Source organism: Cydia amplana, chromosome 19, assembly GCF_948474715.1.
Source record: "Cydia amplana chromosome 19, ilCydAmpl1.1, whole genome shotgun sequence".
Classification (NCBI taxonomy): domain Eukaryota; kingdom Metazoa; phylum Arthropoda; class Insecta; order Lepidoptera; family Tortricidae; genus Cydia; species Cydia amplana.
The window spans coordinates 10346901-10359642 of NC_086087.1; the positions used below are offsets into that span (position 1 = coordinate 10346901).

General features: G+C 40.4%; 1 protein-coding gene across 1 annotated transcript in view; it reads right to left on the minus strand.

Moving 5' to 3' along the window:
* Nucleotides 1-12742, minus strand: part of LOC134656858 (jmjC domain-containing histone demethylation protein 1) — a 44703-nt gene that overhangs the window by 18289 nt on the left and 13672 nt on the right. Inside the window, exons 3-8 of the mRNA XM_063512387.1 lie at nucleotides 10362-10473; nucleotides 7476-7640; nucleotides 4814-4949; nucleotides 3519-3646; nucleotides 2655-2804; nucleotides 911-1081 (exon numbers count right to left, since the gene is read on the minus strand). Of these exons, the coding sequence (XP_063368457.1) occupies nucleotides 911-1081; nucleotides 2655-2804; nucleotides 3519-3646; nucleotides 4814-4949; nucleotides 7476-7640; nucleotides 10362-10473 (862 nt within the window). The remainder of the gene's footprint in view (nucleotides 1-910; nucleotides 1082-2654; nucleotides 2805-3518; nucleotides 3647-4813; nucleotides 4950-7475; nucleotides 7641-10361; nucleotides 10474-12742) is intronic.

Genomic DNA, 12742 nt, shown 5'->3' on the forward strand with positions numbered 1-12742 from the left:
AAATCAAATTTCTATTACACCTTATGTGTATAATTGCATGAATTCTATAGTAATTTAAATTGTATTTTTTCCCTTATTTTCTCGTAATGCATGTTAATTATAAGATGTAATTATTTTTGAAAAGATGTGTCCCGCCGAGTTTGTTGCCGGTCCCATATTGGGATACCCTCCTCCAATTGAGGGGGGATTTAAATCTTCTCGGGGCAGAGGTGTAGGGTTGGAGCCGGTCTACCTAGCTTTATTTGACGTTCATAAGCGCATTGTAATTATGCCTACTTGAATAAACTATCTTTTATCTTTATCTTTATCTTATCTTTAAGTGATATTGCTATCTCATTCTACCGCACGGCTGCGTCCCTTGGAGTGGCCGGCATTGGCCCATCGTGTAGAGGAGCCATAAAATTGGGATAACATGAAACTAATAGCAACACTCTTAACTAACCGTAGGTGTACAGCCGCCATCAGATATATCGGGGCGGCCAAGGTGCTCACAAATATCTGAACACGCCTCTATTGTCAAGCCGCTAGAGTGCGTGCTCAGATATTTTTGAGCACCTCGGTCGCTTCGATATATCTGATGGCGACTGTACCTTTCATTGTTAAATTAAATTAAATTAAATAACGTTTATTTCAAGCTCGTGGCTCATAAAATGTTAGTTATGTACAATAAAAATAACTTAAAAACTATGTTAGTTACAATAAATACCTTAACTAACCTAACCTAATAGTACACCGCTACTGGGCCCATGAAGCCCACAACAGTGCACCATGTACGGACAGTCAACTCTATCCGCAATCGTAGATAGGATGGTGTTAAGGTTTACAAATTGTTAGTTAATTAAGCATACTTTGCACAGGGTCTTTGAACCCCATCGCGCAGAGAACGTGTTAACAATGTGGAGTTAGGTACCTTCAGGCCGTGCAGCTCGTTCTGCGTGAGGTGCACGTGCTCCTTGGGCGGCTGCGGCGGCGGCACGTGCTCCGCGGCGAGGTGCCCGCGGCCCAGCAGCGCGCCCACGTACCGCTCCAGCACGTACCACAGCATCTCCGTGAAGAACGGGTACCGGAACTTCTGTGGCACCTGCGATCACACACAAGATTCTTGTTTCATCAATTTCATAAATTAGAATCGCTAATCTCCAAGAATAAGAATAAGAATTGTTTATTGCCACATACATGAAAATAAAATAGAGTTAGAATTACTTACATAATAAAATAAAACAGTTTTTATCATATACAAAACAAAAGAGAGAAGATGTTTGTATTAGGCAAAGGGTTCCAGTCTCAGCGTGTGCCGGGCCTAGGTGCCCGGCGCTGGTTTTCAGACCGGTCCCAGACTAAGGACGGTCGGAGAATATTACCTACATTATTTATGACAAATTACAGTACGTTTGTGCTCGTTTGTATACATAGGGTTTTACTACTAACATTTCAGATGAAAAATACAAATTAAAATACTACATTTAAAATACAGTAAAAAAATAGTACATAATTGAAATGAGAGGGAAAACGAAACACTTGCTAACATTTTAGACACTTAAAAGTAATACCAGTTGTACAATATTGCAACAGTGGATTTATATAAATTGAAAACTAATATTATGATTGGTATTACAAATGCTCGCGATTGTGTGTGTGTGTACGTGTGCGTGTGTGTGTGTGTGTGTCTATGCGTCTGTGAGGTGTGAACACATACATTGTTTAACTTTAGTGGGGAGGGAGGGTTCCAAGTCTACTTACTGTGAGCATCAAATTGAAAATGAAGGCAAAAATTGCCAAAAATATTGCCACACAACTTTTCTTAAAAATAAGGAAATGGACACTTTGAGAAAGTAGTCAACTAGTCACTTTGGCACTATCTATTTGACGCTGACTGTACACTGTGTGCTGTGACACGGGTCGTGTTTGAGACCTTGAATCCTTATCGAGGCCTGCGAAATAGAACCAGCCTTACGGCGTAAAAGCGACTATAGCGATCGACTATTTTCTCGCGCAAATAAACAAACTAGTTGTAGTAAATACTCAGAAGAAAATATTTATCATTGGTCACTGACTCTCATCGATATAATTATTAATCATCTACCGCTTCCAGGGGATCTTTCAAAATTAAAACCCGTAAAGAAATAAAACCCACAAATCACTTACGTAAAGACATCACCAGAACAAAGTACCAAATGGAATATGTAAAGTAACAAGTAGTGTTGATCAGGCATGTTGCGGATGTAGATTTTTTGACATCCGCGGATGCGGATGCGGATGCGGATATTTAAAGGCTCACATCCGCGGATGCGGATGCGGATGTCAAGATTAGGTACTTAGAAAACGTCAAATATTAAATGTTTAGTATTTTTTATTAAAAAAAAACCGAACCGTTTAGTATTTGAGCAAGAATATAGGTGCGTTATATTTAATAAACAGTAACTTGGCCGACTTTTCTGGATCTAGACGATTTCGTTATAGGTAATGACGAAATTACCCAGCACTTACGCCGCCGCTAAGACGTTCCTGTACCAACTTGTTCGACATCCGCATCCGCATAAGCTCCGCATCGATTTTATGCGGATGCGGATGCAGATGCGGATGTCGAAAATAATGCGGAAGTTCCGCGGTTGCGGATGCGGATGGTCGCAACATTGCTCAACTGGTGTTGATACCTTCGTAACGTCCTCGACCTGCGCAATCTTGAGCTGCTTCTCAATGCCGAACTGGTGCAGGAAGTTGCCGCCGAAAACCAGCGAGTCGCTAGGCGTGTACACGGCGTGAATCCACCCGGTCGGGATGAAGAATGTGTGGCCCGCTTGCAACTGAAACGTGGTACGGTTTATTGAAAATGTTGTACCCCAAAGACATGTAACCATGACAACTGTGTATGTTCAAGCAAATAAATAAATTGAAATTGAATTGAATTGAAAGAAAAAACTGTCTGCCATGCTTTATTCTCAAGCATGCATGGAGTAGCAGGCTCAGGTCTACAATATTTTGCAGCTGTGCAAAAATCATTTTCTCTGATGCCAATTGACACCCGTTGACCTAGAACCATGAAATAAAGGGGAAAACCCGAGAACAGTAAATTTTAAGTAGTATCCCTTAAAAATGTGTTATAGCTCTCCTTAGTTTGTTTCAAGTAATTGTGTACGTCATATATTTCTTCGTATTTGTGTAAAGCTCTGGTTTCCTAGGACAGCGGTGCCGTCATATAGCGGCCGTAATATTACGGTCGCAAAAATAATGTTCTTTCAAGCACCGCCCTCTAGGAAACCGCGCCATTTTGTTTACACAGACCAGGTTCTTGTGACGTCACGCGTCCGTAACATTACGGCCGCTATAAGTATGACGCCACCGCTATTCTAGGAAACCAGTAGGGCTAAGATGGTCGGCTCTTTATCATTTGTCACCATGGATGTCACGTTCTAACAAATATGTAAGTGCGAAAGTGACGCATAGTATGACAGGTGACAAAAATGCGACCATGATAGCTGGTCTGGGCTTATGAGAATGTTTGTAAATGTGTAACTTACGTGGACGCGGATACATTTCTCGACCGTGTCTCCGAAGAAAACGTCCGACTGCTTGCCAGAGAGCACCCACTTCTCATACAGCTGCAAATTCTTCTCGGTGGGCGGGATAAGCCAAAACACTTTAGCGCCTGGAAATAATACATGATGTTTACAAGCAAATTAATTTTAAAAAAACATGTGTGACACGAACTTCTAATTAAAGATGAACACTGTAATTTTTGTTGTACTCAATTGAAGATAAATCAATCCTCATAGTAATCTAAACATTCACAGACGAGACGATTCTAGGATCAACTCGGAATAATAATACCTGTTAAAAATAACTTGCAATAAATACACTTTCATTCGTGCATAATGAGTTTTTAACATCTAAAGCTTGTAACTTGTAATACAAGTGGAAGTTTCTAACAGAAGCTGTCAAAAAGTGACATCCGCTTGTATTACAAGTTACAACTGTAACAAGCTTTTGAGAAACGAAAGAAATGTATCCAACGTGTTTGCGAACTATTCGCGTGCATTACACTGTATACTCAAATCGAGCTAGTGCGCCAGTGATTCCCAAATGTGGCTTTCCATCAGAGACTCCATAATCTTCATGTCCATAAACTTATTCACATGAACCATAAGGGCCCTTCCAAGTGGAAAGCCACAAATGGCTCGCTCGCACAATTGCCAGATCTGGATGCACTTTTAAAAAAGCGGCCAAGTGCGAGTCGGACTCGCCCATGAAGGGTTCCGTATTTAGGCGATTTAAGACGTATAAAAAAAAACTACTTACTAGATCTCGTTCAAACCAATTTTCGGTGGAAGTTTACATGGTAATGTACATCATATATTTTTTTTAGTTTTATCATTCTCTTATTTTAGAAGTTACAGGGGGGGGGGGGACACATTTTACCACTTTGGAAGTGTCTCTCGCGCAAACTATTCAGTTTAGAAAAAAATGATATTAGAAACCTCAATATCATTTTTGAAGACCTATCCATAGATACCCCACACGTATGGGTTTGATGAAAAAAAAATTTTTGAGTTTCAGTTCGAAGTATGGGGAACCCCAAAAATTTATTGTTTTTTTTTCTATTTTTGTGTGAAAATCTTAATGCGGTTCACAGAATACATCTACTTACCAAGTTTCAACAGTATAGTTCTTATAGTTTCGGAGAAAAGTGGCTGTGACATACGGACGGACAGACAGACGGACAGACAGACAGACATGATGAATCTATAAGGGTTCCGTTTTTTGCCATTTGGCTACGGAACCCTAATAAAATGGTGTTATATTTATAATGTCTTACCTCTCAAAATGTGGTACCACACGGAGGTGCCTCCAAAGTCGATGTGGAAGTCTGTGTAGCAGCCTTTAACTGACATGAGGCAATATTTCTGCACCTTCGGATACATCATGTCGTCCAGAGCGTTTGTTGACTCAGTCTGCAGAGAAAAGAGGTTTGTTTGTGGTTGGGAATTTAAAACTGATTTTTTTTTATATTAGCTGAGAAGCGCTGGTGGCCTAGCGGTAAGAGCGTACGACTTTCAATCCAGAGGTCGCGGGTTCAAACCCCGGCTCGTACCAATGAGTTTTTCGGAACTCACGTACGAAATATCATTTGATATTTACCAGTCGCTTTTCGGTGAAGGAAAACATCGTGAGGAAACCGGACTAATCCCTAATAAGGCCTAGTTTCCCCTCTGGGTTGGAAGGTCAGATGGCAGTCGCTTTCGTAAAAATTAGTGCCTACGTCAATTCTTGGGATTAGTTGTCAAGCGGACCCCAGGCTCCCATGAGCCGTGGCAATATGCCGGGATAACGCGAGGAAGATGATATTAGCTGAGCTGAGACATTGCGTAATAATTTTAACTATAAAACTCCCGTGAGGACTGAAACTCTCCGTTGCTCCGAGAAGATCCTCGAAAATTGGACCGAAACGTGTTCGTCGTTTATTCGATTTAATAATACGCGAGTAACCATTTTAAAATAATTTTAATATGGAGTAATAACATTGAAAACGAGCTCGCATTACCTATTCATGAACTTGAAATTTTATCGACAAATAATGTGGTCGTGGTTGTTGCAAAACCTCGATAATGTTGGGCTTACTGATGGTGGTTGCGGTCGCAAATGATATAGGACAATAGATTTTACAAGCAAGCAATTGTTAATCAAATAATTAACCTTATCTCGGTCGTCATTGATAATATTTTGTATTTTGGGATCTATATTATTTTAAAAACCACGTCCGTTATATTGTGCATAAAAGCAGTAGGGCGTTTTTTAGGGTTCCGTAGCCAAATGGCAAAAAACGGAACCCTTATAGATTCCCCATGTCTGTCTGTCTGTCCGTCTGTCCGTGTATGTCACAGTCACTTTTCTTCGAAACTATAAGAACTATACTGTTGAAACTTGGTAAGTAGATGTATTCTGTGAACCGCATTAAGATTTTCACACAAAAATAGAAAAAAAACAATAAATTTTTGGGGTTCCCTATACTTAGAACTGAAACACAAATTTTTTTTTTCATCAAACCTATACGTGTGGGGTATCTATGGATAGGTCTTCAAAAATGATATTGAGGTTTCTAATATCATTTTTTTCTAAACTGAATAGTTTGCGCGAGAGACACTTCCAAAGTGGTAAAATGTGCCCCCCCCCCTGTAACTTCTAAAATAACAGAATGATAAAACTAAAAAAATATATAATGTACATTACCGTGTAAACTGCCACCGAAAATTGGTTTGAACGAGATCTAGTAAGTAGTTTTTTTTAATACGTCATAAATCGCCTAAATACGGAATCCTTCATGGGCGAGTCCGACTGGCATTTGGCCGCTTTTTTTTTGTTGTTCCCTACACTTTTTTTTCAAATTTGGGATTTTTTATGTTATTTCTACTCAGAATCACGATCTCTTTCTATTCTAATAGGAGAAAAAAGTGTCCCAAAATTTCCATACATTTTTCGATCTTTCCATTACGCGACCGCCATACAAAGTCTGAAAAATGGTGACGGAATGGAAATAAAAACCTTAGGACACTTTTTTTCTTCTATTAGGATAGAAAGAGCTCGTGATTCTGAGTAGAAATAACATAACAAATCCCAAATTTGAAAAAAAAGTGTAGGGGACAACAAAAAAAAAGCGGCCAAGTGCGAGTCGGACTCGCCCATGAAGGGTTCCGTATTTAGGCGATTTATGACGTATTAAAAAAAACTACTTACTAGATCTCGTTCAAACCAATTTTCGGTGGAAGTTTACATGGTAATGTACAATTGTACATCATATATTTTTTTTAGTTTTATCATTCTCTTATTTTAGAAGTTACAGGGGGGGGGGGGGGACACATTTTACCACTTTGGAAGTGTCTCTCGCGCAAACTATTCAGTTTAGAAAAAAATGATATTTGAAACCTCAATATCATTTTTGAAGACCTATCCATAGATACCCCACACGTATGGGTTTGATGAAAAAAATTTTTTTGAGTTTCAGTTCGAAGTATGGGGAACCCCAAAAATTTATTGTTTTTTTTTCTATTTTTGTGTGAAAATCTTAATGCGGTTCACAGAATACATCTACTTACCAAGTTTCAACAGTATAGTTCTTATAGTTTCGGAGAAAAGTGGCTGTGACATACGGACGGACAGACGGACAGACATGACGAATCTATAAGGGTTCCGTTTTTTGCCATTTGGCTACGGAACCCTAAAAACGCCCAGTAGCGATCCTACAATAGTGATTTTCGACTTTATAACCGGCGAGCCGAACGATTCTCGGCGCCGGTACGGAATTCTTTGGTGTGTGAGAACTCTCGTAAGTCTCGAAACCAAGTTCTGACCGTACCTGCTCCGCACAATCTCCACCTGACCGTTGGCAAGCAAGATCTAGATCTATCTCTCTCTCTCTCTCTCATCTAAACATTTATCCCTGTTGTGTCTGCATAATTCTCGAGACCTAATTGGATGCGTACCTGCTGATCCTTAAGATGGCGAGGCCAGACAACCTCCACCCAGTCGATGAGGCGCACGATTCTCGGCGCCTGCACATAGTTCTCGAGCCGCGTGTGCGAGAACTCGAGCGAGATCACGTTCAGGAGACGCTCCTTGTTTGGGTCGTCGTAATAACGCTGCCAGTCCTAGAAAAAATAGGTAAAAATATAAACTAAACACTAAAAATGACATTATGATTGCGATGCATTACGCAACCCCGCAGTGTCAGGGAGCCGGCCGCGGAACCGCCGAAACACGCTTCGGCCAAAACTCCTCCTCGTTGAAGGTCGCTAGATGTTCAGTCGGAACGCTCACCACAAACTAATAAAAAGGCCTAAAAGGCAATAATAAAAGGGCCTAATATAATAAAGTGTTAAACGATGACCAGTTAAATTGTCAATCTACCGGATAACCAGTTGAAATATTATGTCTAACATTATCGTAAAACGATTACAAGATTAGATCCGGAAGCTAAGTATAATGTTCAAAAAGTACTCTCGTTATATTTTTCCCTGTATGTTTATGAGTATTTTTTTACTACCAGGAAATGGCCAAGCTTATTAGATTATTTTGTTGCAAGCATAAGCACGCTTACACCCGCTTCTCAACAGGCTTGCAAGTTGCAACCAACTTGGTAAAAAAGTAAATCTCAATCTAAATTAATAACTAGGTAGCTTAAAACTGCCTGCATAAAAAGCGTGAAGAGTACTGCTACTTGACAATAGATGTACTGATAATTCCGCTACTCGATGCTAGATGTCGACTATGAAAATAATAGTCTTTTTGGTACCAAAACTGTTGTATGGAATGAGCAATTTATGTATTTTTTTCTCTATGACTCAACATACCAAATGAACATACATAGACGTTTCGTTTTAGTATAGATGTAGCTTTGAACGAACCATTTCAGCATGGATCTTGTTTTGCACAATAAATCCGTTCTCCAAGAGGCACTGATGAATAATATATGAATGTATTGTTTATGTATACATTTTATCCTCGTGAAGCGATACCGTTATGTAATACGTCACATAATTATGTTTGATAGGTAATACACACTTTCAGTGTCTATTATTTTTAAACTGGGCGTGACATGCTGTGGACTTGTACCTATATGAGATACATATTATGTTAGTAATCTTCTAAACAAGGATATTGGTACTCAGACAGGAAATTTCATTGCCTCCTTTGGCACCCTGGCTCGATCAGACATCGTACTTTAGTACACAATCCGTGTAAATGGGGGCCGCGACGTGTAATTTCAGCTGAAAACGCGAATTTGCCCTTGATGTATCCTCTAGTAGTGATTTTTTCAACACTTTTCAATATCGTTTGAGACAGAGATGTACGATTTATTCACAATTATCTCCACTCCTTTTAACACTCAGAGCTAATAAAGAATAATCTAATATTTATCCACTAAAGATAATCGAAATCTAGATGTTCCGGACTACATTTATTTACTACTAGTTTCTGCCTGCAATCTCTGCTTGGAATGATGATGATGATTGATAAATACCACCCTATGTCTTTTCCCGGACCTCAAAATATTTCCATACCAAGTTTAATCTAAATCGGTTCAGCGGTTTAAGCGTGAAAATGTGACTAACAGACAGACAGAGTTACTTTCGCATTTTTGTAACTGGTACTTAGTATAATGAACATTGCATATAGATCTACTGATTTAAACTTTCACGATTTTTACTCATTAATTCACGACGACAAGACTTAATCGTGTAAAATGACCACGGGGACAACGCCGTCCTCTAAACGTCGGACGCGATTAAGTCCCGCCGTCGTGAATAACAAAAATTGCATATTAACAAAGAAAAACGAAGTGTAAAGCTTTAGCTGGAGTTTTTGCTCGTAGCAGACGTGGCTCACTCCGCGATTTCGTCGCTTTGCTACAGGTAGCTAAAAGTACATCCGTTCGGCCCCAATTTTGGGGAAAGCCATAAGCTACGCGTGGCGCTGTCGCCACCTAGCGGCCATATCTGTGCTGATCGTAACAGACGCGTTTTGTTAGAGAGTGAGTCTTCTGTACTTAGTACTATTATTTATTCTGTGCTCGTAGGTAATAATGCATTGTCATCAATCCAATCGTCTCGAATTCAGTGATCGGCAACCTTTTATCAGCCAAGGGCCACATAGTAGTTAACGAAGTTGACGCGGGCCGTACTTTGTTAATATTTATGACTTTATCAGACATTGTCGTTTGTCAACATTACAAACAAAATAGCCAGGTAAGCTCGCAGCCGCAAGTGACACAGGTTCACGGGCCGCCGGGCCGCAGGTTGCCGACCGCTGGTCTAGATCTATATTTATCGTCACGGAGATTAGAAGCCGATAATCTCGGGGATTATGGTTTATGATGCTATAATGTTCTTATTGCGAAATTAATAGAATCTAGAATGGAAACTTTGTACCAGTCAGCTGCAGAGAAAAGGTACCCCAATGCATAGCACCTTTGTGCTAAGCGAATAGTATTGCTGACTGTACACGGCGCATATCAAAATCTTTAGGTCTACCGTTTAACTGAGGCGGTTGATAAGTTAGTATATGGTTAGTTTTAGTCCTAATACCCACGAATACGATAAACCGCTCAAATTCTTTACCAACCGCCTAAGAGCGGTTTCGCACTACGTCCGATCCGAATCCGTGAAAATATGGTCCGAAGTAGCCGTAGAACTATTTCTATGGTAATTTACGCACTAGATCCGTCTGATTTCTTTCCGAAATCGGATGACGGAGTGCGTAAATTACCACAGAAATAGTTCTACGGCTACTTCGGACCATATTTTCACGGATTCGGATCGAACGTAGTGCGAAACCGCTCTAAGAGACCCATAGTAAGAACATGGTAATACCTTCATAGTCATCTCGATGTTTTTCTGCGTGTTGACGTCCATGACGTCGAGCAGGCGGCGCGAGCCCACGCACATGCGCACATCGTTCACGGTGAAGTTGCTCGTCGGCACCCTGAAACAAAGCGGAGCGTCAACAGAGCGTCGCTAGCGCCCGAGGGGAGCGGACATGGCGAAAGATTTGCGGAAGTTCGCTTGGTACATCGAGACTAATGGCGTTATTCATAAACGCGCTAAGCCTGCATTATATAATAACTGTTTGTGTTAATCTGTAATTTTGGCTTGTAAAGTTTTCTGTATACGCTATATGGAACAAATATGTATTGTACGAAAAATGAACTTGAACATAGCGTCCCACGATCCCGCGTCAAATAATGGACGTTGGGAAAGGTGACTTGGAAAAGTTGTTTGTCTTTGAGGTTTGCTTGCTTACATCGTTAAACTTAGGGGCTCTGTAAATACAATAAACATTACAAACGTAGCTAAGTCACAGAATAAATAATAGTAGATACTAAGTACAGAAGACTCACTCTCTAACAAAACGCGTCTGTTACGATCAGCACAGATATGGCCGCTAGGTGGCGACAGCGCCACGCGCGGCTTATGGCTTTCCCCAATATTGGGGCCGAACGGATGTACTTTTAGCTACCTGTAGCAAAGCGACGAAATCGCGGAGGGAGACACGCCTAGCTAAATACGTAAGATCTGTGTATGTTAATGTTTTATTATCATTATTCTTCATACTTATGTTTTTAAAATGCATTGACGTAATGCATAGGTAATAGATAAACTAATAAAAGATAAAATTGCTTCAATAAAACATCCGTTTTGTAATACTGTAAAAGTCAGCAGACTCCGTATATTAAATTAATTAATAGTAATTAGTGATGAAACACTTAGCCGTCATGCAATTCTATTTGCTTATTTATTTTATAGAGAAAAAAAAGAATATCTAATTACACACTGTTCTACGCAGATCCGCCATGATACCCCATCACTATAATATAGATCCTGTGCGTTACAGTCTCGCGCGGGTTAAGGGTTAACGGCCAGAGGGCCTTCCGCCAACATCGAAAAATCGTTATCTGCCTCTCTATCCCTCGAATATGTAGGAGCGATAGAGGCCGATAACAATTTTCGAATTTTCGATGTTGGCGGTAGGCCCTCAGGCGGTCTAGCATGAGTTGCGTTCTCGCGCGCGACTCCATACATCTGGCGCGACTAGGGTTGCCAGATGATCGGGATTCGGCGGGATTCTCCTGATTTTTAGCATGTGTTCCCGATTCCCGACAAAGTGAAAATTGTCCCGAAAAACAGCATCACGTTATAAAACAATAATTTCAAGTTCCGAACTGTCGTCGAGCGAGCCAGCGACCCGCGTCGAACCCGTCAGCGCGCGCGCGCGTGGCGAGATTGGGCAGAGCAACTTACGTAGTGCCAATAATGTAAAATATCGTTGTTTTTAATACAATTAATTTAATTTACATGGTTTTTTTCCCGACTTAAGACCCAAAATCCCGAAAACTTGATATTTCTTCCCGATAATAGCGCCTTTCGATCTGGCAACCCTAGGCGCGACTTCAAGTATGGACTCGCGCGCGAGAACGCAAGTTGTGCTAGACCGACAGAGCTCGTTAAGGTTGCTCATATGGTTGCGGAGTCGAAACGATAACGGCACGGCTTATTAATTGGCCCAGGTACCGCACCGGCATGTAGGGAAAGGGGGAATAAAATGACGATTGAAATTTATGACTTTTGTTATGTTATAGCCAGCACAGGAAACACAAATTAAGGTCAAATCATATTGCAACTAACTGCACTTGAATTAAATTTATTCGGAAGCAGCCGCTCGACTGAAACTTCCTAATCTAACTAAATGCACTTTATAAATTCGCGCACGCATCCTCAAACAAACGTAGGTAGTAAAATCACGCTTGGAACTTGGTGAAGGTGGTGGTAGACGGAGTTTTATTTTACTAATGTGTGTAATAAACGTAAATGTGACGTTATCTATGAAAAGGGACCTTATTGTTGATGGCGCTTACGCCATTATTAACGATGCTCCGATATAAATAAAATGCCGCGCGACACTGTGCGGCGTAAGCGCCATCGACAATAAGGTCCCCTTTCATAGATAATGCCCCAATTTATGTTTAAACTATTACCATCTTCGCCCTTATGAGCATTAAACTACTTAATTTTAATTTTATGACTTAAAATGATCATTCGTTAAGTTTTTTACATACGGAGATAAAGGTTCTACGGGCTACGACGTAGCAATCCGTAGCGTAGATACACAGTGTTAAGAAAATATGTAGGTAAGATATTATTGTTACCTAATCATAATTCTTTGAAGTTTTTTTTTTCCAATTTGGATAAAGTAA